This window comes from Capra hircus (genome assembly GCF_001704415.2).
Source record: "Capra hircus breed San Clemente chromosome X unlocalized genomic scaffold, ASM170441v1, whole genome shotgun sequence".
NCBI classification, from domain to species: Eukaryota; Metazoa; Chordata; class Mammalia; order Artiodactyla; family Bovidae; genus Capra; species Capra hircus.
Window position 1 is genome coordinate 53,169,912 of NW_017189516.1, and position 27,291 is coordinate 53,197,202.

Below are 27,291 nucleotides of genomic sequence, written 5' to 3' on the forward strand. Positions count from 1 at the left end.
GATGGCACAAGTCCTAAAGAATATGGGTATTATAGATATGAGCCAAGAGTTGTAAATCAGATGTTGGAGTTTGCCTTCTGATACATAATCATGACTCTAGATGATGCAAAGTTTCATTCAGGTAATGCTAAGAATGCTACTGTTTGTGCAGATGATGTGAAACTGGCAATCTAGTATCGTGCTGACCAGTCTTTTACTTCTCAAGAGATTTTCTATTAGATATTACAAAGCAAAAAAATAAAACCCTTTGGTCACATACTGTATGATTCTATTTACCTGAAATGTCAAGCATAGGCAGATCCACAGAGACAGAAAGCAGCTAAGTGGTTGCTTGGGATTGGGGCGGGGGAATGGGCCATGACTACTCAGTTAAACCCCATTTAATGTGTGGGGTTTACTTTCAGTGTGACGAAAATGTTCTGTAACTAGATAAAGGTGGTAGTTATACAACACTGTGAGTGTACTGCCACTGAATTCTTCACTTTAAAATGGTGAATTTTATGTTATATGAACTTTATTTAAATTTTTTAATCTAAAAAAATAGACACATGACAGAAAGCAGCTTTTCCCACCTTGTTGTTAAGAACAAAGTGGTTGGGACTGCTAAAGCCACCCTGTGGTCAGGAAGAAACAAGTCTGAGGAATAACAACCTTCTAGAGATGGCAGAGCAAAAAGATGGAAGGAACCTGGGTTCTGGATGAGATGTCAAGACACAATTGATATGCCACAAAACCAGTCTTGCTCAGGACTTTTTATTTTGTAAGATAATAAATTCCCCTATTAAGACATCCTAGGGATGGGATGTTCACCAAATGTTTTATTTTTTTCCCTTTTATTTATATTTGCTGCCTGGAAGCTGGCAGGGTTCTGTAAATTTCCCTGAATGATTTCCAGATACTCCAATAATCATTTTCAGGCACCTCAGCTTTTAAAAACACTTCTATTTACCTGCAGAAACCAGACATGTGCCATTGCTGTTGTTGTAAGTCAAGCCTGTGAACCTAACCACTTACAGAATCTGACTATTCCAGCCCTCCCAGAATCAGATGCCAAGGTAGGACAGCACACAGGTGCATCACACCCAGATCCTATCTGCAGTCCACTGGCACCTGAGATTCCCCAGTCAGCAGAAGGCTGACCTTCACCAGAAGAGATCCCTCTTTCTAGTCCCAATCTCACGTCAATTTCAGTGTTTCCACATATGTATGGATGCCCCGTCCCAGCCTCACCACCAGATACGTACACACATGCACACGTTCACAGCGCCTGAAACCATGCTCCTGGAGAAGCAGTTTTTACCTGAAAAATCACTCCAAAATCGCAATGCCACAAATATCTCAGTGTAGTTCCACCTCACCTTCTCCCAGCCCTCATAAGAAAACCACTTTGGGTGGAAGTAGAAAAGAGATAGGGAGGCAGCTTGTCACTTCTTGCCCCTGCCCTGCACTGAATCCACGAAAGGTAACAATCCTCCAGGATACTGGAGCTAAGATTGTTGGGGGGGTCCCACGTCAGCAGCCACATCTGCCATCAACAGGAGTCACAGCAAGGTCTCCTTTGTATTCTCCAAGACATTTTTATATGAAGAACTCAACTGATGTCTATTGACTTGAGTTCTGTGTATCACAGTTGTCACAAATCCCAAGGTGACCTATGTGATGCTGTACAGCTGACAAAAAGCTTCTACATGTATCATGTTATTTAATTGGGGCTACAGTGCTCAGTGGAAAAGAATCCACCTGCTAATGAAGGAGTTGCGGGAGATACAGGTTCAATCCCTGAGTCAGGATGATTCCCTGGAGGAGGAAATGGCAGCCCATTCCAGTATTCTTGCTTGGGAAATCCCAAGGACACAGGAGCCTGGCAGGCTCCAGTCCATGTGGTCACAAAAGAGTTGGACACGACTTAGCAGCTGATCAACAACAACAATTCCTCAAGGTGGGTCTTCTCATCTTCATTTTAAGACAGGAAGCCAGGAGAAGTGAATGTCACACAGTCACAGCCTAAAAGTGATCCTCAAACCTCCAGCCAGCCTTTCTGATCCCAGACCTCTTGCCTTTTCTCTTTCTATTCTCTATTTTGGACATATAGGCCCAGAAGCCAGTACTTGGCCCTAGAGTTCCCCTCTGAAAAACTTCTGAGTCTTCAGGGACTCCTAACTCCCACCTCCATGGTACAGGCTATCTGAGGCTTGCTTTTCTAAAGTCAGTTACAGTATCTATTTATAACTGTGCTAAGAAATGCTGGTTTCATGGCCAGGCTCATGGAGTAAATAATAACCTTGCAGGACTGATGCAGATAAGAACAGAATCTCCTCTAGAAACCCACTAGAAGAACCCATTGTACCTGTATTACTTTTTAAAAACTTTTCAAGATAGCTTCATATAAACCGTGAGTGTTGAGACAGGTCAGAAACAGCTTTTTATCTCTTGGCCTCTCCCCCATCCCTTCCTACCCCCAACTCAAAAATTCTTGGTAGAATAAGGACTTTGAATTAGTTTTCTATCACTGCTGTAACAATTTACCACAAATTTAGTGTTTTGAAACAACACAAATTTATAATATTCCACTTTTGGAGGTCAGATTCTATGTACAGCAAGGCTCAAGTGAGTCTTCTGCTTAGAGTTTCACAAAAACAAAATCAAGGTGTTGGCAGGGCTGTATTCCTTTCTGGAGGCTCTGGGGATGAATCTACTTCCACGCACATTCAAGGTGTTGGCAGAATCAGTTTCTTGTGACTACAGGGCTGATGTCCTCATTTCCTTGCTGGTTGTCAGCCACAAACCTCTTTCAACTTCTTTGGCCAATTGTATTCCTTATCACACTGCCCTTTCGACCTGCAAGTCCTCATGCTTCACGTCTTTCTGTCTTCCTCTTCTGCACTTAAGGGCTTATGTGACCATGTTAGGCCTGTTGGATGATCCCTCTATTTAAAAGTCAGCTGATTAGCAAGTGTAATTACATGTGCAAAGTCCCTTTTGCAATGTAAAAGAACTACAGGGTTAATATCAGATGACTAAGACCCTGTGGTCCAAAATTCTGCTTATGACACTCTACCGTCTGGTGGCCCCCATGACTTGCATCTATTCTACATGCATCCATTTCCAAACAGCCTCCAAGTCCAGATTCCTTCTAAGCTTCTTTATGGTATTCAGGCTTTCTCTAAAGTGATTTAGGATTTCTCTGTAATTGTCCTTAATCCTTCTGAGTCCCCACCAGAAGTCTTTAATATCCATATTTCTACTAACAGTCTGTGTTGGAAAAGACTCTTGAGAGTCCCTTGGACAGCAAGGAGATCCAACCAGTCCATCCTAAAGGAAATCAGTTCTGATTATCCATTGGAAGGACTTATGCTGAAGCTGAAACTCCAATACTTTAGCCACCTGATGCAAAGAACTGACTCATTTGAAAAGACCTGATGCTGGTAAAGATTGAAGGAGGGAGAAGGAGACGACAGAGGATGAGATGGTTGGATGGCATCACCGACCTGATGGACATGAGTTTGAGTAAGCTCTAGGAGTTGGTGATGGACAGAGAAGCCTGATATGCTGCAGTCCATGGGGTCGCAAAGAGTCGGATATGGCAATGACTGAACTGAACTGAACTGAACTAACAGTCTGGTCAAGGAAAGCTAGGCTTTTCTCTATCATGTTGCCACGTCCTAGGTAAGTTACTTCACTTCTCAGGATTAAAAACTTTGTCTGCATAATCTAGTTTTAAATTTTAGGAGAGAGAATACTTCACAGAATGACTGTAATCATCTTCCTGCTGGCTTTGGATTTCAGCCATTACCAGGCTCCACAAGAAGAATGTCATCAAATGACCCAGTTGTCACATTTTGGCCCATTCAAGGGGGGAGCAGTTTGGCCAACCTGTTTGCCTAACTTGAAACCAGCAGTGGGTTTTTGGGCTCTGAGATGATCTCTGAGATAGGGGCTCCTGTGTCTTCTACTTCCCAACACTGGACACAATGCCAAGGCCTGACAACTACCAATTGTCAATTTTTAATTTAACAAACACATTTCTAATGCTTACTAGGCAGTATTCTAAGTACTTTTATTTACATTAACATACAGGCACTATTATTGGTAACTTATGGATGAGGAAGTGAGGCACAGAGAAGCAAGTAACTTGCCTAAGATCACATAGGTATTAAGAGACAGAACCAGACATGAAAAAATGTTCAACATCACTCATTTTTGGAGAAATGCAAGTCAAAACTACAATGAGTTATCACCTCACACCAGTCAGAATGGCCACCAATAAAAACTCTATAAATAACAAATGCTGGAGTGGGTATGGAGAAAAGGGAGCCCTTCTACATACACCGTGATGGGAATGTAAGTTGGTGTAGCCATTGTGGAAACAGTATGGAGGTTCCTCAGAAAACTAAAAACAGAATAACCATCTGATCTAGCAATCCTACTCCTGGACATATATCCAGACAAATTGGCAATTCCAAAAGATACATACATTCCTATATTCATAGCAGCACTATTCACAATAGCCAAGACATGGAAACAACCTAAATGCCCATCAACAGAGGAATGGATAAAGAAGATGTGGTATAGACACACACACACACACACACACACACACAATGGAAAACTACTGAGCCATTAAAAGAATGAAATAATGCCATTTGCAGTAACATGGATGAACCTAGAGATAATCATATTAAGTGAAGTCAGAAAGATAAAGACAAATATTATATGATGTCACTTATATGTGGAATCTAAAATATGACACAAGTGAACCAATCTGTGAAACAGACTCACAGATATAGAGAACTGACTGGTGGTTGCCAAGCGGGAGGGGCTTGGGGGAGGGATGGACTGGGAGGCTGAGATTACCAAATGTAAGCTTTTATATATAGAAGAGATAAATAACAAGGTCCTACTGTATGCATAGATAACTATATTCAATATTCTATGATAAATAATGGAATTTTTTTTTAAGAAAAGAGAGAGAGAGATGGGGCCAGGATTTGAATCCAGGAAGTTGAACTCCAGATCTCATGCTTTAAATCACTATGCTATGCAGGCAGAGTGCCATCCTTCAGGTTACCTCTTCTTATTCATTCTAACAGTGTGGTCAGAAGAGGTGACAAGAGAAAATTACGCTCCTACCCAATTCCACTGCCTCCAACTGGACCATCAGAGAATTAAGGAAGAATGGTGCCTGGGAGAAGTATAAAAGGGGGAGGCTGAAACCAGAGTTAGAGAAGAAGGTTGAAAGTAAGGAAGTTGGACATTCGTGAGCTAAACATGTTGTAAGTTTAAGCTCTGTTTCTCCATATCTTCTGTCATTGCAGCTTGAAGCTGACTTCCAGGAATGCTGAGAAATTTCACAGTCAGAGAGCAGACAGAAAAATGGATCAGCTGTGGATTTCACAGAGCCTAGCAGGCTGAACTAGCAGGCTGAGAGTCCCTTGGACTGCAAGGAGATCCAACCAGTCCATTCTAAAGGAGATCGGTCCTGGGTGTTCTTTGGGAGGAATGATGCTAAAGCTGAAACTCCAGTACTTTGGCCACCTCATGCGAAGAGTTGACTCATTAGAAAAGACTCTGATGCTGGGAGGGATTGGGGGTGGGAGGAGAAGGGGACGATAGAGGATGAGATGGCTGGATGGCATCACTGACTCAATGGACATGAGTGTGAGTGAACTCCGGGAGTTGGTGATGGACAGGGAGGCCTGGCGTGCTGCAATTCATGGGGTCACAAAGTTGGACACGACTGAGTGACTGAACTGAACTGAGTGGGCTGAACACACAGTGGAAGCCAATTAAAAATTCTTGCTCACACTTATGATTACCAAAGGGGAAGGGGAGGGAGGGATAAAGTAGGAGTTCGAGAATAACAAATACATATTACTATATATAAAATAAACACCAAGGACCTACTATATAGCACAGGGAACTATGCTCATTATCTTGTAATCACCTATCATGGAAGAGAATCTAAAACAGAATACATATACATGTGTGTGTATATATATATATATATACACACATGCATATGTATTTGAATCACTTTGCTGTATACCAGAAACACATTGTAAGCCAACTATATTTCAATTTTCAAAAGTTTGATCAAGTCATATTTTAATTATTTTTAAAAATTATTGTGTCTATCAGAGAGAGGGAAGTGCTACTTAGAAGCTAAATTCATTATCAGCCATTCTGCCATGGAAGGAAAAAATTCTTATTAATGAGGAATATCTCTACATTGTTTCTTTCCCTTACAGAGGCTGGCAAGGAAAGAATAAGAAAATGTGGAAATGTGAACGCTCGTCTCACTCTTCTATGCTGCTAAAGGTGAGGTTGCAAACTGGCCATGCTGGGGTCTGAGTTGGCTCAGAGACATGTTTTGTTTGGCCTGCAGAATGTTAGCCTGCACAGTGGGGGTTTTTTTCCCCTCAATGCTTTAAATTGGAAATAGTGGCCAACATATTTTCAAAAATAGGCAGGAATCCTTTGACAGATGTATTGTAAATAACTTCTACTGTTCTGCAGCATGCCAAAACTCTCTTATGAATTTTGATAAACAGTTCTTAATTTCAATGAAATCCAATGTATCAATCTCTTCCTTTATGGTGACTGCTTTGTATGCCCTGTTAAAAAACACTTTTTATGAAATTCATGAAGTTATTATCCTGTGCTCTCTTCTAGCAGCTTTATTGTTTTACCTTTCACATTTAGACCTAGGACCCATATTGAAATAATTTGGGGACGTGGTAGGGATCCAGCTTTATTTTTTGCCACGTGGATATCCAATTGCTCCAGTGTCATTTATTGAAAAGGCTATTTCCCCAATGCCCTCCCCCCTGGATTATGATAGTGTCTTTATTGTAAATCAAGGGATCATGGATGTGTGGATGTTTCTGGCCTCTCTATTCGGTACCATGGATCTATTCATCTAATATTTACAAAAATGCCACATTCTCAATTACTGTGACTTTCAAGTAAGTCTTGAAATCTAGTAGTGTAAGTCTTCCAATCTGCTCTGCTTCAAGATTATCTTGGTTATTCACTGGGATGGACACTTAAAATTGGTACATGTATGTATGTATCGATGCTAACCCTCAATTTAAAATAACAAAAAGGGACTTTCTGGGGGTTAAGGGAGATGAGATATTGAACCTCTCTCAAGGACTCAGAAATCAGGAGCCTGTATGGTGGCAATAGTCTGGAGCTGCCTTTCTAGATACAATGTACAAGCTCCAATCTGTCACAAGCCCCACCTACTACTCCCCATCACTAAGGCAGATAGGCCAGCGCTATCTCTGCTCTTACTCTGGACTCACTTCATTCATTTACCTTGTTGCTTGGACTCTGGACGTATGGGAACAAACAGACTAGTTTAGTAGAACTAGCTCTGGCCATGTGAAGAGGTGTTCCTGGTAGTGCTGATAAGGCTGCAGGGCTCTGGGTAACTGAGGGAGGGTGCTCTAGAGCAGGGCTCTCGTTATGGGCACTGCTGACACATGGGGCCAGATCATTCTTAGTGATGGGGGCTGTCCTGGACACATCCCTGGATCCCACTAGATGCTCTCCCAAGCTGCAACAACCAAAAGCGTTTCTAGACATTACCAAATGTTCCCTGTGGACAGAGGCAGAATCACACCCAGTTGAGAACTGATGGCCTAGACCCACAACGGAAACAGGAGGTAGGAAGAGAGATGTATAGGGGATAGGGGACCTGAGTTAGGAACATGGGCAGGACCCCTACAGTTCCCACCTACTAACTTTCCCTCAGCTAGCAGAACAAGAGATCTCCAAAAAGGGAGAGGACAACTCTGACAGAGCAAGAGTAGATGGTGCTGGGGGAAGCTGTGAGCAGGACAGCAGCTTCACAAACTCCAAGAGGCATCTTCCGCGTAAACTACAAGAATGATGTCCTCTAGTGTTGTATGATGTGTGGCCCTAGATATAAGCTATTTCAAAGCTCTCATCCTTCTAAATAGTCTATAAATTCTGTCCTTTTCCCATTCTACCCCATCCTTCATACACACACACACACAAATGCCTCATGTTTGTAGGAAGGGGGGCTGAGGGGGAGGAACTAAATGGTTCTTCCATCAAACTAATTCCTAGGAAGTATATTAAAGCCAGGAGTGACTAGGATAAAAACATCAATTCCTCTACCATTACCTCTGGTTCTCAGATTCTCCAGAAAGATCAAGATGCAGACTCTCACCACACATGGATGGAGGTTCAAGCCAATTTTATTTGCATTTCAAAGGTCCTGCATCACAAGTCTCTGTATCTGTCTTTCATTTGCTTTGCTTTCCCTTTATTTCATTCCCCAAGCATTATCTTTCTTCCCCTTGGCTTTCCTTCAGCCTCACAGCTTTGATGAAGTCTAATGCGGAGGTGGAGGAGACCTGTGCCCTATTCTGCAGTGAGATACCAAGGACAGGAGTGGTTCACACAGGTACAAAATTAAAAGCATTCTCGTTAGAAAATTTCAAAACATTAATACAACTGACTAAAAGTCAGTCTGCTTTTATTATCAGCATGCATCAGCACTCCAAAGTTGTTCAGACATTTGTCTATAATAAAATACCCCTCCTCCCACCCCAAAATTCTCTTGGCTATGTTCTAAATGGTTACTGTGGTTATTTTTAATATGTATATGTTTATATATCATAAGCATAAGCAAGATCAGCAGATAACATATTTTACATATACACATAAACATATAATATTTATGTCCTCTGCTGATGTAGCTTTTGCTTATGATGCTATAGGATACTCACAGGTGAATCGTGGAAATATTACACAGTGTCTGTGCCAATTCCTTTTTTTCTGTCAAATCTATTAAGAGGATTTCAGGGCAAATAAATGAAGGTATACCTGGGTTACAATCTTATTCTCAAAGATACTTTTTATTCAGCATTTCAAAGAAAATGCAGAGAGGGAAAAACCACCCCAATACCTGCAAACACTTATGCTGGCACTTACAGAACACCTCGTATTTATAAAACAATATGGCAGGGCTCTCTGAAGTTGCAGCTTGCCACGAAGATGCTGTACTTGGAGCATGTCTCTCCCAGACTCAGGGGTTTTTTAGAATTGTTAAATAAACTCAACTGAGAACTCTTATTCAAAAGGAACTGGATATTTCAGCTTCATTTCCAAACTCTTCATTTCTATACTCTAATAAGCCTTCTTGCTAAAGAAAAGGGGGGTTTGCACCTCTGTCACCTTGGGCCCCTGATATCTCCCCTCCAAAAGAAAGAGTTGAGACTAGATAAAGGTTCACATGATCAGGTAGGACTCCTGCCTACCAGGGTTTAGACCCTTGTGTTCTAAGCTTTGATTCTTTGTCCAAGCAGACACCCAAAGTGTAACAAATTCATGTCAATGTATGGCAAAACCAATACAGTATTGTAAAGTAAAATAAAGTAAAAATAAAAATTAAAAAAAAAATAAACTAGCAGGCTTGGTTCATGCCAGAAACACTTGTTTACAATCTTCCAGTGAGGCATTTCCTTTCCAGGAGGTAGGGGAAAACACTGGGAGAATATAAACCACTCCTCAAATACCAGTGAAGTGACAGATTCACTGTGCTTAGATCTCAAAAGGGGCTGCAATCGCAGGGTTCTGTTTTATGTCTTCTCAGGACATACAAGGCCTTCTCTTCCAGCCTTGTGCCCCCTTCCTCCCCTCCACTCACTCCCTCCAGGGGAGAATCTTTCATAATTCCCAGAAGACAGCCTGCTCTTTTCCTGCCTTGCCTTAGCACACACAGCTCCCTCTGCCTGGAACACCCTCTTCTTCATGGTTAACACCTGTCCCTCTTTCAAGACTCTTCCATGATGCCTTCGTGGATCACCAGTCTGAATTAAATCCTCATGTATGTTCTAGCTTCCCAGACGGTTCAGTAGAAAGACTCTGCCTGCTAATGCAGAAGATGCAAGAGATGAGGGTTGGATCCTTGGGTTGGGAAGATCCTCTGGAAAAGGAAATGGCAACCCACTCCAGTATTCTTGCCTGGGAAATCCCATGGACAGAGGGGCCTGTTGGGCTACAGTTCATGGGGTGACAAAGAGTTGGCCAGGACTTAGCAACTGAGCATGCAGGCCTACACATTCTCAGAGCCACCTGGCTTTGTGCCGTCTGACAGATGCTGTGCTCACCACAACTTTTTCCTCTTGTGCTCACAGCTATGCTACTTGTCCCACTCACCCTTGCAGTTAAGTCTTGTCATATAACCGAGTTCCAGGAAATGAAATATGCGTATAAGTGATGTGTGGAGAGAAATTGTATCCTCTCTACAGTTCTCTTTCTTCCACACACTGGCTACAAAGAGAAAACTCTCGAGCACAAGAGAAAGATGGAAGCACACATAGAAGGGATCTGGGTCCCTACTGAACAACAAAGAAAATGACACAACTATGACCTATACATGGAGTGAAAAATAAACTTTCATTGTGTCAAGTCACTGAACTCTCAGGGTTCTTTGTTACAGACAGCAGTGACCCATCCCTAATACAGTAAGTCCCCTACATATGAATGAGTTCCATTCTAAGAGCACATTTAAAGTTGAATTTGTTCATAAATCCAACAAAATTAGTGTAGGTACCCAACTAACACAATCAGCTATATAGCACTCTACTATAATAGCTTTATAATACTTTTCATGTACATAAGCCATAGAAAACAAAAAAAATAAGAAAACATTTTAAATCTCATAGTGCAGTACCTTGAAAAGCACAGCAGTACAGTACAACAGCTGGCATACAGGGGCTGGCATCAAGTGAACAGGAAAGAAGAGTTCCTGACTGCAGGAGGGAGAGGAGGTGGGAGATGGTAGAGCTGAGGGATTGTCAGCAACAGGAGACAGAGGGTAAGGTGCAATGTCACTGACACCTGACATTGTTAGCACAGGTTCTTGTTTGTTGGATTCAATTCTATCTACCCTCTTGAAAAAACGATCCGGTGATGTCTGAGTAGTAGCTCTTTTCTTCTCATCATAGATGACATGGTAGCACTGGACTGCATTTGGAACTGCTGCTACAACCTTCATGGACTGTTCTAGGTATGGGTCCTGTGCCTCAAAAACTAACGGCACCTCCTCAAATAAAGAAAATCCCCTGCCGTTTCCTAGTTGTGAATCTCTTCAGTTCTTCAGTTACTTCTTTTTCCTCTTGTCTCTCTTCATCCTTTCCTGGGCACGTTTGCATCTTTGAAAGTTTTCAACTTGAAGGTTCATATGTAGGGGACTTGCTGTACATCATATCACCTACCTCACACTGCCGTGCAAGTCATCTGGTCTCTGCGAGCTCCTTGAGGGAAGGGATTCTGTCCCATAGGTCTCATCTCAAGCTCCTAACATAGTGTTTGATACACAGCAGGGCCAGAATAAATATCTGTGGAAGGAAGGTGAGGACAGGGAACTGATTCATGAATGGACACTGTAGCACAGCAGCAAGTCAGCCCTGGAAACATTTTTATCCTTTGCTCAGAATTAGTTGAGTCAGTTGAGTTAGTTTTGCCTCTCTGCACCAGTGTGCTTGATTGTAAAATGTAGTTAGTGAGATCACTAGTTTGACTTTAGTGAGCAATCACTATCCCCAGGAGGGCCTGTTAACAGGAAAGTTGCCAAGCCCACTCCCAGGGTTCCTAATTCAATTGGTCTGGGGTGGGTCCCAAGATTTTGCATTTCAAGTAAGTTCCCCAATGATGCTGATAGTGCTGGTCTTCAGACCAGACTTGGGAACCACTTGCCTAGATGACATGAGATCCCTGGGAACGGTCAGGGCCTGGTAGTCTCCAGTGGCCAAGCTTATCAGCCAAGTCATGGATGATTTTTCCAGAGTTAGTTTGGCATTTGGAACTACAGACTGGAAATATCCTGTGTGAGGCCAATTTGCATTCACAGTACGGAATACAACCCCCACCTGATAGGAGACCGGTGCCTCCTAAAATTATTCAAGTTTTAAAGATAAGAAACTGCAACTAGGGTGCCAGATTACTTGGTTGGTATTTCAGGCCAGCCCTTCCTGATTCCTCCCCTTCACTCGCAATCTAGGCAAGGACATTATGTTGGAAACATTTCTGAACACAAAGAACACCAACAAGATGAAGCAAACAACCTGACCGCACATTAAGCCAAGTTATCAGTTTGGTGGATCTTTAAAATGCACTGTGAGTTAGCCACAATACCCCAGGAATGCGGAGTGTTTATCGAGCTTAAGGACCCAGCTCAGATCAGGAGGTGAAAATAACCAGATCTCAGACTTTGACTGAATAGGGAAGACTGCCAACTCCTTTTCACGTCACTTGCATTACATGCACAAGACCAAATACACACAATATACTGACTGACACCAAGACTACACCAGAGTCAACTTCATTATCTGACATTTATTGTCACATAGCACCCCAGTTTCACAGCATGTACATTTTACAAAGGTGGAGATTCTTAACCTACTATGTTCTCCACAGACTTTCCAACAAGTGTGAAAGAGAGGCAGTAAGGTTAGCTTGAGTTGACAAATCACAATCCAAATGTAGGACACCCTGTATTTATTTATGTTTAAGACTAATATACATAGAGTTTCCAATGTTTAGCACATGAATGAGACTCTGGCTGAGTAAAAGACGAACACAACTTGTTAGCACATTATCATGAAAAGACAGAAGGCATCAAATATATAATTTTGCTGTTCCTCATTTAACTGTTCAATGTACCTGTAGTGAAAAAATATACATTTTTATTTTTGAGGTTAAAATAGACCATCAGCTAATTATCTCTCTGGGCCCACAGCTACAAAGACTAAAATGGCTCTTCCCACCTCTGGCTCACTTGAACACTGGATTTGTGCTGAAGACAAAAAGAATGGCAGTGCTAAAGGAAAGGGTATAACCAGCTCTCAGGGAGGTTACTGCCAAAGTCCTCACCCAAGTTGACTCAAAATAAAAACCAATTCAACTCAGTTGACCTAATCTCCATACAAGGGGGCACCTGCATCACCAGTTCCCTTCCCAAGGCAGGGCTCTCTGAAGGAGCTTTAGGATCCAATCCTGATGTCCAACATAGTGCTTTATGACCAAATTGGGACCAGAAGTTTCCCTACTCCCACCCTCAAATTCCAGTTCCAACCTGCTAAGTTCCATTGTCCTCTAGTCTTCAGAATCATAAACCACTTTGTCCAATCTCCCACAATCATGAACTTGGCTTAGAGCAAGACAGGAGAACCCACAAAACACAAAACACAAACATTCTTCAACTACTGAGAGCAGAGCACCGCTTCCGTCACTAGAATAAGTCCTGTCGAAAACCTGAAATGCTTTTTGAAAAGGTCCCTCTACCATCATGTATGTTAATTAACATAGAAAACAATGAGACAAGCCTCAAGTGTGCACCTGGGATGTCTCGCCCACATTCACAGTCTGGCTGTTTCAGGAAATGCTTGGTAAGGCAATCTCTGAAAACCTATTCTGGAGAAGGAAGCAGCGCGCAGATTTGGCTTACACTGCTTTGCATGTCTGGCCCTCTTGGTCTGCTGTTCTTAGAGCTGCTCTCGGGAGGGTCACAACACTAGCTGCATCTCTCACTGCAAACAACAAAGTAGGGAGGCTTATCGAGTAAGACTCATAAACTGCTGTTGATGACTGATCTGCAGGTATTGGTGGGCAGCCTTCCTTAGCCTGGGCTGAAGGGGAAGCAAGATATGCCTCCAACTCAGGATTCCAAAAGCCCGCATCCCCCCAACTTCTTACTAGGAATCTGAACCACAGTGGGTCATGATGCAAAATACTATAACAAAGCACCCATAAATAAAGTGTAAATTCAAGTGATCCTTCGAAATCAGTTTCAAAGAGTGACCCAGAGAGATGTTATGGGGAGGGAGGTGGGAGGGGGGTTCATGTTTGGGAACGCATGTAAGAATTAAAGATTTTAAAATTTAAAAAATAAAAAACTAAAAAAACAAAAAACAAAAAACAAAGAGTACACCTGAAACAGAGTCAACAACTTGGAAAGAGAAACCAAAGTTACTAGAATGTTCTCTTTAACTAGAGGAGAAAAAGACTTCTCAACTGCGATTTCATTTTGTTCACATTCACACTGCTCAAACCACAACCTACTGAGTCCTACTTGTCAGTAATATGGGAAGATTTGGTTGCTAGGATATTTGTAATTCTTTTAATATTTTAAAAATCAAATTCTGTTACTGATATCTTGTCAGGAGGTGTGATTTTAGCTTGTGCTGAACAAATGTTCTTACCTCTAAGGTGTTATACTAAAATTGAGATCTTTCCAACTACTATGTTTGCAAATGTCTGTCTTAACTGCAAGAAAAAAAAATCCATTCCAGATTATTTTCTTATTGATCTTCTATTAATAAGCACAAATCTATCATTACCATGGTTATAAGCTCATCTAAGAAATGGACAAATATCATTTAGAAACAGACTAGAATTAAATCACATGTGAAGAGAGGAATGCTTTAATATTAGTTCAGACATTACTAGGGAATCAAAGAAAAATTCATGTTTCTGATTACTCACCCTAAACTATGCTGAAATGGAATATTTGCAACCCAAGTAACCCATGCTATATTGAAGAAAACTATAACTTACTACATATTGAGTTCATTTCAATCACAGTAGTCTATTTTAAAAACAAACTCCCATAAGGAATACAGGAATGGAATTCATTCAAAGCAACAGCTGTCAAAAGTTCTGCCAAGAAACCCAGGGTAATTTACTACATCATGAAAGGTGAGGTGTTCAGAAGAACAAATAGTTCAATCCTATTCTTTCAGATTTTATTTTTTGCTTCAATCCAAGAGAAATATCTAGATCTCAAATTCACTAAAACATGTTTCCATATTTTAAAACTGATTAAGTAAGTAAATAAAACATGGTAAATAGAAGAAACCCTTCTAATCTATTTTTAGTACTGCTAGTGGCCAGAGGACTCAACTTAGAATCCATAAAATCCAACTCTGTCAATAGCTCCCTCCTTCTATGGATTCTTGGACTAGGAAATGTGGTTTCTTAGGGCCTTGGTTCCCCAAAGCAGCTGCAGGATATGGGAACAGGTCCTCTCATCTCCAACATCCTACTGCGCAATGAGAGGAAAATGGGCACAGCTCCCAGCTAAGCGGCCTCCTCTCCTAACCAGATCCAAAGTATTTCTCTAATGTTTATAAAGCAGTCAGATACCTCCAACTAAGGCAAATGTCTGCCTTTATTATGACATACTCCTCCATTCTAGAAATCTGCCTTTTGGGTTTGCTTCATGGCTGCTGGATAGGGAGGTGGCCAAAGCAATAAGTGATAAACCAGAGATGCTGAGGTACCCAGTAAATCGGTAATGTACTGTGCATTCATCCTTGGAACTATGAGATTCCTATGGAGGAAGACTGATTAACAATAAGGTTATTAAACCCTCATGGATGGGGGGTAACATCAACATTCTGCCCACAGATTTCTGCCCAACAAGCAGGTCTTAGTGTTGAGTAGTTTTACAAAAGAGGTATAATGGTGATAACAATAACCCAGTCTTCCTATAAATCACATAAAAGGCTCACAGAAACATTATCAGGAGTTATAATCCTAAATTAAAAATACACATCCTAAGAAAACAGAGAAACAAAGGATAAGCACTAGCTAGGTAATAATGATGTTGTATGTGTATTCAATTGGTTTTTTAAAAAATCCACTTCTAGGCAACTAAGAGACTGTGGTCACTATTAAATCCAGTCAGGAAGGTGGGGTGTAGATAGTATTGTTGTGGGCTTTAATGCAATGTCTATCTTAAAATATTGCTGAGACTACGCAACACATGAGCCTTTGACTGTCCAGTGCAAGTTTTTTCCTTTAATGAAAAGCAAGCCAACTAAACAAAACCCCAAACTCCTAATTTGGCTCACTCTGGTTTTGGCTTGATGAGGGAAAAACATGTTAATATTTTAAAAATGTAGAACATAGACTAACATTCTTTAGTTTATATGTCTGCTTAATGGATATGAAGTGCTATCTGGAGTGTGTGCGTATGTCCTGGAAGATTATGAGATAAAGTGCATACGCTAGACTTTCCTGGATTGAGTGGAACAAAAGGCAAATATGATGTGAAACGTCTGCGATGTGGACACTGTTGATAAAACGTGTTGCAGCCCCCAGTTCTCAGAACATGTGAAAAGAGGTTCCCTAAAAAATGTTCACTCACCCATTCATATTTTAGAAAAGGTTTAAACTGACCCTGAAACCCTCCCACAGGGACAAAGAAGGCAGCCAAAACGGAAGGAAAGGGGACTAGAGAAAGAGTTCAAGTCTTAGGATATTCAAAGTCCAAGCAATTCTGAATCTTTTAATACATACAGAACAGAATCAACAATTTTGTTTTTCTTTGGAAAAAAATCATCTGTTTGAGCATTTCTCTTCTGCCATTAAACTACTGATAAAGCTTGCCAATGGAGTAAGGAAGCATTAAATAAATGCCTACTTCTTCTCAGAGCAGTCAACTCTCTTGAAATTAAAGGCTTAGTCCTGCAAACTGCAGAGCTCTGCTAAACCACTTCAGAAAGGACCCTAGCACACTTCACACAATAGCTTAAGAACTAGTAAACTAGCAAAATGCACAAGAGATGGCAAATTTGCCATCAGTATCTTGAAGTGCTGTTAAAGCTAGAGAGCCCAGATACCTGGGAGAGCCAGTCAATTCCCACTGTCAGCTTGAGCCTGCAGGACAAGCAGGGGCCACGTAGATTTCTATAGAATACTGGCTTCTGTGATTGGAGCTTACTGTTTTATGTTTTACATCACTTACACTGGAGTCGGTTGGGCGCCTCTGAACTGCACATAAACCAATCCCTCCTCAAGGGTCACTTCACAGAGAACAAAATAATCATATATCAAGTGTAAGGATCAGCTTTCTTTCATTATTTCTTCATACTCAATACACTTGTGATCTGGGTTAAAATAACAAAGACAAAAATAAATACCAAAGACTGTTGGATTACTGGTAATAATCATTGCCCCTTCTTCCTTAGTTTGAATACCTGGGTTCAAACAACAAATATTCATCAGTCCAAACAGTTTCATCAGCCTTTCACATTTGATGAGTGGTTTCCACATTCATGCATTTACAGATATATTAACCCATGCAGAATAGAAGTAGAGATCTGGCAACTAGTTACTTAATTTGATTGGGGAAGGCAGTTAGGGCAGATTGCTCTTGTCCAAAAACCTGCATGAATGGGCTGAGTTATTTGTGTTGACAGCATAGCTGGGCCAAGTTAAACAGATCATGGACAAAACTACTACTTCACAGAGGTGTAAGACTGAACAAGTCTTTGCTATTCCATAGAAAACAACAGTCATGTACTATTCATAGCTAGATATAATATCAAGATGGCACTAGAGAAGCAGTTTTTGGCACATGTATAGTGGTGGAGGGTACAGTGCCAGTCTAAAGCTAATGATTTTGTTTACTTCTAGTTTTTGTTTTTATCATCATCATGCCAAAGACTATCTAGTTGGAATAACAATTATTCAGGAAACCAACCTACTATATATGATATACATATGAAAATAAAACAAGCATCCTGAAGGTACTGGGTTACAAGGTCTTGTACAAATCATAAACTCTTTAAATAAATAATGCTCTAAATTGTTTTTATTTGCTAGAAGATTGGTTTTCAATAAGGAGCAACATCTAACACCTTGAGGAAATACTTAAGAATGGGAGATAAATTCCACTGATAATTACAATTTTAAGTGTGACAATCAGTTGTATTTTTTCCACCACAGTAAAAACGTATGTGTGAAGCACAAGAGAAAAGGTGATATTGATTATATTCCGCTGCTCAGAGCTTTTGACAGTCTCAGACATCTATGACATGTAGTTGCGTTGAAACATTCAAAGGAAAGATCTTGGCAGAAAAGGTCACCCACTGTTACTTGAATCTTGGCGGGGAGGGTCACAATACAGTGACTGGACGAAGTTGTTCCAATTGGTTTTCCAATGCAATCCGTTCTTGATGAACCTCCTGAGTTGTACAAAAGAGAGAGAAGAGAGGGGTCATTTCTTGGGTTCATCCCCACTTCATCGGATATTAAAAAGAAACTTATGACTGGACCCACAAGCATTCAGGTGCCATATAACTCAAGGAGGAGTAGACTGGGAGGCATTGTATTTGAAGCCGGTGACAGGCCATAGGAGGCTTCACAATAGTCTCTCAATTCCTTTCTTGATGATGAAATGAAACTAATTGATCAACCCTCCCTCCTCCCCACACCTATATCTCACACTCAGTTTTTAACAGGATCAGTGGCTGGCACAGAATGATGTTAAAAATAAAAAGACTGATTGAAAGGGAGCAGAAAAGCAAAAGCAGACTCCTAATACTGAGACTACATTTCTAGTTTCAATCTCTTGTTTCTAATCCAGCACCATACTAGATCAGGACCAAGGGATAAGAAAGGACACTGGTTGTCCTTACACTAAAGTGTCATCCAGGATCCTGCATCTGTGGTTGAAGGTGTGTCTTCTCAGCTAAAGGTAGAAAAGAGGATCTGCAGTCTGCTACTTGGGAACTCAAACTCTGAGCCCTAAAACAGACCTAATGACAAGGAGAGAGGGGGACACGTAAAGGCATTCTGAAGTAGAATCAGTCAAGGTGGGAAAGAAGTCTATATAAAGGCTCAATTCTGAGACATCCCAGAAGAACAAACATGATGAAAATCATTATGGAACTCAACAAGAGTTTATTTACTTACCCTCCGTCCTACCATCCAACAGTCTCTGAATATCTATCTACTAAGGGCCCGGTTCTCACATGCTAGTAAGGTGATGCTTAAAATTCTCCAAGCCAGGCTTCAGCAATACGTGAACTGTGAACTTCCAGATGTTCAAGCCGGTTTTAGAAAAGGCAGAGGAACCAGAGATCAAATTGCCAACATCTGCTGGATCATCAAAAAAGCAAGAGAGTTCCAGAAAAACATCTATTTCTGCTTTATTGACTATGCCAAAGCCTTTGACTGTGTGGATCACCACAAACTGTGGAAAATTCTGAAAGAGATGGGAATATCAGACCACCTGACCTGCCTCTTGAGAAACCTGTATGCAGGTCAGGAAGCAAAAGTGAGAACTGGACATGGAACAACAGAATGGTTCCAAATAGGAAAAGGAGTATGTCAAGGCTGTATATTGTCACCCTGCTTATTTAACTTCTATGCAGAGTACATCATGAGAAATGATGGGCTGGATGAAGCACAAGCTGGAATCAAGATTGCCAGGAGAAACGTCAATAACCTCAGATATGCAGATGACACCACCCTTATGGCAGAGAGTGAAGAAGAACTAAAAAGCCTCTTGATGAAAGTGAAAGTGGAGAGTGAAAAAATTGGCTTAAAGCTCAACATTCAGAAAACGAAGATCATGGCATCCGGTCCCATCACTTCACAGCAAATAGATGGAGAAACAGTGGAAACAGTGGCTGACTTTATTTTTCAGATCCAAAATCACTGCAGATGGTGATTGCAGCCATGAAATTAAAAGACACTTACTCCTTTGAAGGAAGATTATGACCAACCTAGACAGCATATTAAAAAGCAGAGACATTACTTTGCCAACAAAGGTCCATCTAGTCAAGGCTATGGTTTTTTCAGTGGTCATGTATGGATGTGAGAGTTGGACTATAAAGAAAGCTGAGCACCGAAGAATTGATACTTTTGAAGTGTGGTGTTGGAGAAGACTCTTGAGAGTCCCTTGGACTGCAAGGAGATCCACCCAATCCATCCTAAAGGAGATCAGTCCTGGGTGTTCACTGGAAGGACTGATGGTGAAGCTGAAACTCCAATACTTTGGCCACCTGATGCGAAGAGCTGACTAATTTGGAAAGACCCTGATGCTGGGAAAGATTGAGGGCAGGAGGAGAAGGGGACGACAGAGGATGAGATGGTTGGATGGCATCACCGACTCAATGGACATGGGTTTGGGTGGACTCCGGGAGTTGGTGATGGACAAGGAGGTCTGGCGTGCTGCAGTTCATGGGATCGCAGAGTCAGACTCGACTGAACAACTGAACTGAACTGAAGCGCCTGGTTCTGCTCTGGTTGTGATGATACCACCAAGGAACAAAACAGTTCAAACCAATGCCCTCAGAGGGCTTATACTCAAATGGCTGGAGAAAGATAAGAAAGTTAAAAAAAAAAACCAAATACTTTCAGAAGGCTTTCAGAAGGAAATTAGATGCTGTTAATAGAGAGTAATGGTGGATCTGGGAGAAAGGCGCAGAGTGTGGTCAGGGAAGGCTTCTCAGAGCTGATGCTACTGAGAAGAGACTTAAATGAAGTGAGAGGTGAACCATGTGAAGATACAGGTGAACGATATTCAATGAGACAAAATGACAACAACTAAGGCTGCAAAGGAGAGAACAAGCTTGGTGCGTTTGATGAACCACAAGGCCTGTGTGACCAAAAGCAGAGGGGACAATGAAGACCTTGGCAGGAACTAAAGTCAGAGAGTTAGGCAGGACCCGGCAGACAGAGTAAGGAGTGTGGATGCCATTCAAAGTGAAGGGGCACAGCAATGAGAGCTTTGAATCAGGAAAGGCATGTGGCCTAATTTCAAATTCAGAATTCTCACTCTGTCTTTTGTGTAGACAATGGATTGTAGCAGGACAAGAGTCAGAGCAGAGAGCATTTGGGAGGTTACTGCATGAAACCAGGTGAGAAATGAAAATGGCTTAGATTAAGGTAGTAGCCACAGAGAGGAGGAGGTGGATTTTGGACATACTTTAAATCTAGAACTAATAAGACATGTTGATAAAGCTGATGTAGGAAAGAAGAGGATTTGGAATTGAGGAATAGGGTGGTTGGTAGTGTGGGATTAATTGAGAACAAGAAGATTGGATGAGAAATGGACATTTCAAGGAGACAGTTGGGAATGAAGCATCTGAGATGTGTATATTAGGAGAAAAGTAGAATAAGCAGTTGTAAATGCATGTCTAGAGCTTAGAAGAAAGAGAAGAGGGGCTTTAGACATAAATTTGTGAGGTTGGATGGCCTTCAAAGCAATAGGATTAGGTAGCATCACCCAGCAAAATAATAAAGATGGTGGTGCCAAGTAAAGCTGGAACTGAACCTATGTACCAAACTCATTCCCTACTGGAACGCTAAACCAATTTTTTAAATTAGGGGTGGGGTGGGGGTCATAGACACACAAGGACAGGGAAGACAACAGGGAAGAGGTGATAGCAATAAAACTGGTAAGCTGGAAGACAAACTAATGAATGCTGAATGAATTAGCTAATCCAAGAAAAACAAGTGTGTGGATTCTCCCAGTTGCTGACTATGTCTCTTCCAATGATGCTTGAGGGAACTGAACAGAATAACCATAGGGTAGATTTGGGGATAAACTGGACCCAATGTGAGCTGTACCTGCGCTTCAGCTCTACTGATCACGTGATCTCCAGAAGCTCCTACTCTCACTGGTGAAACATAGGGACATTTTGGGTCTTCAGTTTAGAGCCTGTGTTTAGTAATCCTCCCCAAATCTGATGAGTCCCTTTTCCCAAGTGCACAGTCACACTGGTAAATGGGCACAAGGCTCTTTGGGAAAGTCTGAGAGAAAGACTAACAATATAAACTTTTGGCTACAGAGTAGGGTCCTTCTTGCAGGTAACTAAGATGCCCCTTTATTCAAGGCTTCTGTATGTGTAAACTCAGTCTGGGAACTGACTGAGAGGCCCATGACTAGAGCTCCATTTGATGAGTCTTCAGATTTCTGTTAGCTAGACCTTAAACTTTTTCACGTCTTCAGATCAAGTAAATAAAAGTGCACTGCAAGCTAAGGATGGAGATAAAACAAGAACCAGTCTGATTTTACATAGAAGAATCCCTAAAAGACTCAAACTGGCAGTCTCAGATATTTATGAAAGTTAAAGTGAAGGAAAGAGGACTGTCCTCAAGAAGTGTTCCTTGAAAGTCTGATTCAGAAGTAATCAGATTCCCAAATTCTTCTTGCCACTAGGGTAGAACACTGAAGATTTATTCCTTTGAAAGGCAAAACAGATGACCTCTGGAATACCAACACACAGATACAGTTAACAACAAAAAACTAGACTGGAAATAGAGGGGTTAAATGAACACCCTGAATGCTGAGAACCAGAGTCCTCTGCTCCACTGGACCACGTCTTCCTTACATGCAAGAGACCAGAAGAGTCTCTTCTTTGAGGAATCCAGTCAGATCAAGAAGAAAAAGCCAACGACACTGTCTTTGGGAGTTGCCCAGCTCTACAGCTCAGACAAATTGGGGGAGAATGAAGCTCAAAGATGACAAGTCCCACAACAGGTATGGACCTTCAATCTGCATTCTCATCCTCCTCCTAAATATAAGCAGAGAAGGACCATCAGCTATTGAAGGAAAGTATCAGCTATTGAAGCAAAGTATGTAATGAGAAGTATATACAACAAAATAAAAAAGTATTGAGGAAGAAGAAAAACTACAATTAACAGAAGACATGACAACCATAAAACAAGAATAGGATGCCATCAAAAAGAAACAAGCAGAGAACGAAAAAAATGAACTCTTGGTTATTAAACATAGGAGATTTAGAGCTTAAAAATAAGTCTCCACACATAGACCAAAAAAAGAAACTAGAAGAGAAAAATTAGAAAACCAAACTAAGAAGTTCAGTGTCAGAAAAATATCAGGAAGGGAGAACAGGGAAAATGGGGGGTCAATAAAAATCAAGAAAACTCCCAGAACTGAAGAACATGGGTTTCCAAATTAAAAAGGCCTATGAAGTATAGAGACCAGTGAATAATAGTGACCTATCTTGAGAAATCTGTATGCAGGTCAGGAAGCAAAAGTGAGAACTGGACATGGAACAACAGAATGGTTCTAAATAGGAAAAGGAGTGCGTCAAGGCTGTATATTGTCACCCTGCTTATTTAACTTCTATGCAGAGTACATCATGAGAAACGCTGGACTGGAGGAAGCACAGGCTAGAATCAAGATTGCCAGGAGAAATATCAATAACCTCAGATATGCAGATGACACCACCCTTATGGCAGAAAGTGAAGACGAACTAAAAAGCCTCCTCTTGATGAAAGTGAAAGAGGAGAGTGAAAAAGCTGGCTTAAAGCTCAACATTCAGAAAACGAAGATCATGGCATCCGGTCCCATCACTTCATGGGAAATAGATGGGGAAACAGTGGAAACAGTGTCAGACTTTATTTTTTTGGGCTCCAAAATCACTGCAGATGCTGACTGCAGCCATGAAATTAAAAGATATTTACTCCTTGGAAGAAAAGTTATGGCCAACCTAGATAGCATATTCAAAAGCAGAGACATTACTTTGCCGACTAAGGTCTGCCTAGTTAAGGCTATGGTTTTTCCAGTGGTCATGTATGGATGTGAGAGTTGGACTGTGAAGAAGGCTGAGCACCAAGAATTGATGCTTTTGAAGTGTGTTGTTGGAGAAGACTCTTGAGAGTCCCTTGGACTGCAAGGAGATCCAACCAGTCCATTCTGAAGGAGATCAGCCCTGGGATTTCTTTGGAAGGAACGATGCTAAAGCTGACACTCCAGTACTTTGGCCACCTCATGCGAAGAGCTGACTCATTGGAAAAGACTCTGATGCTGGGAGGGGTTGGGGGCAGGAGGAGAAGGGGATGGCAGAGGATGAGATGGCTGGATGGCATCACTGACTCGATGGACGTGAGTCTGAGTGAACTCCGGGAGTTGGTGATGGACAGGGAGGCCTGGCATGCTGCGATTCATGGGGTTGCAAAGAGTCAGACACGACTGAGCGACTGAACTGAACTGATGCCAAAACAAGAAGTGGGGGTAGAAGGGAAGTGAAAGCAAAATGCAAAACAAAAACAAGGTCATATACAAAGATTCATAAAACAGAATGACGTTTGACATTTTTCAAAATTTTATTTATCATATGGTAAAATTGACTTTTTTCCTTTCAGTGTATAGTTCTACAAACGTCAACACATATAGATTTGTGTAACTGCCACCACAAAGAGGGTATATTACAGTTTCAGTAACCAAAAAGCTCCCTGGTACTACTCACTGACATATAAACCTTTACCACATGCATAATAACCCTTGACAACCAGTGGTCTACTTTCCAGCACTATACTTTTGCCTTTTCAAGAATGTAAAATAAAAGGAATCGTGTAGTACCTAACCTTTTGACATTGGCTTGTCTCATTCAACATAATGCCTTTGAGTTTCATTCAAATTACTGTGTCTATCACTCCTTCTGCTCACTGAATACTATTTCACTGTATTCAGTTTATCCATTCATCTTTTGAAGGATATTGGTGTTGTTTCCAAGTTTCAGCTATCATGTAAAATTGCTATTAACGTTTATGTACTGCTGGGTCACAGGGTTAAGTGTATATATAACTTCATAAGAAACTGACACATGATTTTTCAAAGTGGGGTACCATTTGGCATTCTCACCACCAATTCATGAGGGTTCCAGGTGACAGCACTTGATGCTGTCATGACTTTCTGTTTTAGCAATTCTATCACTGTGTGTGGTGGTCTGTGATCATGGTTTCAATTTGCATTTGCCTAATCTTTGGAATCTTTGGAATCAAGATTTACCTAATCTTTGGAATCAAGATTGCCGGGAGAAATATCAATAACCTCAGATATGCAGATGACACCACCCTTATGGAAGAAAGTGAAGAGGAGCTAAAAAGCCTCTTGATGAAAGTGAAAGAGGAGAGTGAAAAAGTTGGCTTAAAGCTCGACATTCAGAAAACGAAGATCATGGCATCCAGTCCCATCACTTCATGGGAAATAGATGGGGAAACAGTAGAAACAGTGTCAGACTTTATTTTTTTAGGGTTCCAAAATCACTGCAGATGGTGATTGCAGCCATGAAATTAAAAGATGCTTACTCCTTGGAAGAAAAGTTATGGCCAACCTAGATAGTATATTCAAAAGCAGAGGCATTACTTTGCTGACTAAGGTCCATCTAGTCAAGGCTATGGTTTTTCCTGTGGTCATGTATGGATGTGAGAGTTGGACTGTGAAGAAGGCTGAGCGCCAAAGAATTGATGCTTTTGAAGTGTGGTGTTGGAGAAGACTCTTGAGAGTCCCTTGGACTGCAAGGAGATCCAACCAGTCCATTCTGAAGGAGATCAACCCTGGGATTTCTTTGGAAGGAATGATGCTAAAGCTGAAGCTCCAGTACTTTGGCCACCTCACGTGAAGAGTTGACTCACTGGAAAAGACTCCGATGCTGGGAGGGATTGGGGGCAGGAGGAGAAGGGGATGACCAAGGATGAGATGGCTGGATGGCATCACGGACTCAATGGACGTGAGTCTGAGTGAACTCCGGGAGATGGTGATGGACAGGGAGGCCTGGCATGCTGCGATTCATGGGGTCACAAAGAGTTGGACACGATTGAGAGAATGAACTGAACTGAATCTTTGGAAGGAATGATGCTAAAGCTGAAACTCCAGTACTTTGGCCACCTCATGCGAAGAGTTGACTCATTGGAAAAGACTCTGATGCTGGGAGGGATTGGAGGCAGGAGGAGAAGGGGATGACAGAGGATGAGATGGCTGGATGGCATCACTGACTCGATGGACATGGGTCTGAGTGAACTCCGGGAGTTGGTGATGGACAGGGAGGCCTGGCGTGCTGCGATTCATGGGATCAGAAAGAGTCGGACACGACTGAGCGACTGAACTGAACTGAATGGCTAATAATGCTGAATATCTTTGCACATGTTTATTTGCCATCTTTATATCCTCTTTGGTGAAGTATCTGTTCAAATCCTTTGCCCATTTTTAAATTGGGTTGGTTGAGCTTTGAGAATTCTTATTACTGAGTTTTGAGAGTTCTTTATATAATTTGGACAGAAGTCCTTTGTCAAAATACATGGGTTGCAAATATTTTCTTCCAGTCTATAGCTTGTCTCTTAATTCTCTTGACAGTATTTTTGACAGAGTAAAAGTTTTAAATCTTGTTAAAGTCCAATTTATTGACTTTTTCTGTGTTTGTGCTTCTGGCATCGTTTCTAACCTTGGGTCACAAAAATTTTTCCTATGTTTTTTTTCTACAGGTTTTATACCTTTATGTTTTACATTTGTTTCTATGACCCATTTCAAGTTAATCTTTGTATCAGAAGTGAGATTTTTGGTCAAAGCTCATGTTTTTACAGATGGATGACCAATTGTTACAAAACAATATGTTGAAAAGACTATCCTTTCCTCAATAAACTGATTTTGTATATTTGTCAAAGATCAAATGCTTATTCTATTCACATGGTCTACCTCAGGACTTCTGATTCTGCTCCACTGATTCATCATTAATCCCATACTGTCTTGATTACTGAAGCTTGATACTGAAAGTGATTCCTCCATCTTTGTTCTTTTTCAAATTTGTTTTAGCTATTCTAGTTCCTTGGCCTTTACATATAAATTATAGGATTTGCTGGTCTATGTCTACAAAACATCCTACTGGGGTTTTGATTGGCTGCAAGGATTCTATAGATCACCCTAGAGGAAAATAGTATTACTACTATGCTGAGTCTTCCAATCCACAAGCTACATATGTCTTTCCCTTTATTTAGGTCTTCTTAGATTTCTTTTAGCAGCATTTTGCACATTTCAATATACAGATGAATTTATACTTAAGTAGTTCATTTAGGAGAGGAATACTCTTCTAAATGATAGCTATTGTGGATACTATGGTTTTTCAAATTTCTGTGACAAGTTGTTTATTACTTGTATATAGAAATATGATTGTTTTCTGTGTGACTTTATATTCCGTGACCTTCATAAACTCAGTTAGGAAATGAAATTTTAAGAAACAATTTGCAAATACTTACACACTCAGAACCACTAAGAGGTTTTCTAAAATCTCAACAATTAGAGAATAGTGAAAAATTTATACTACTTGATTTCAAGAGTTACAGAAATCAAGACCATGTAGTACCAGTATAAAGATCAACAAACAGGTTAACAGAATGGAGTAAGAATTCATAAATAAATCACACTTACATGGTTATTAGATTTTTGAGAACAGCATCAGAGTAATCCAAGAAGGAAAAGAAACTTTTCTACAAATGATACTAGATTAATGAAATACTGATATGGGAAAAAATGAACCTTGACCCTAATCTTATAGCATACATAAAACTTAATTCAAAATGGATCATAGATACTGGTGCAGTCACTATGGAAAACACTATGGAAGTTCATTTAAAAACTTAAAACTACCAGGAGTGATGTCAGTAGGATGGCTGAATAAGACATTCCTTGTCCATGTCCCCCTGTCAATGACA

The 27,291-nt window shown here is 41.0% G+C and overlaps 1 protein-coding gene across 7 annotated transcripts in view; it reads right to left on the reverse strand.

Moving 5' to 3' along the window:
* Positions 1-14,222: 14,222 nt before the first annotated feature.
* The window catches only part of REPS2 (RALBP1 associated Eps domain containing 2), a 174,082-nt gene continuing 161,013 nt past the window's right edge, over positions 14,223-27,291 (reverse strand). For all 7 annotated transcript variants that reach the window (XM_018043963.1, XM_018043959.1, XM_018043960.1 and 4 more), the window contains one exon: positions 14,223-18,011. In XM_018043963.1, coding sequence (XP_017899452.1) covers positions 17,943-18,011 — 69 coding nt within the window. In that variant the 3' untranslated portion in view covers positions 14,223-17,942. The remainder of the gene's footprint in view (positions 18,012-27,291) is intronic.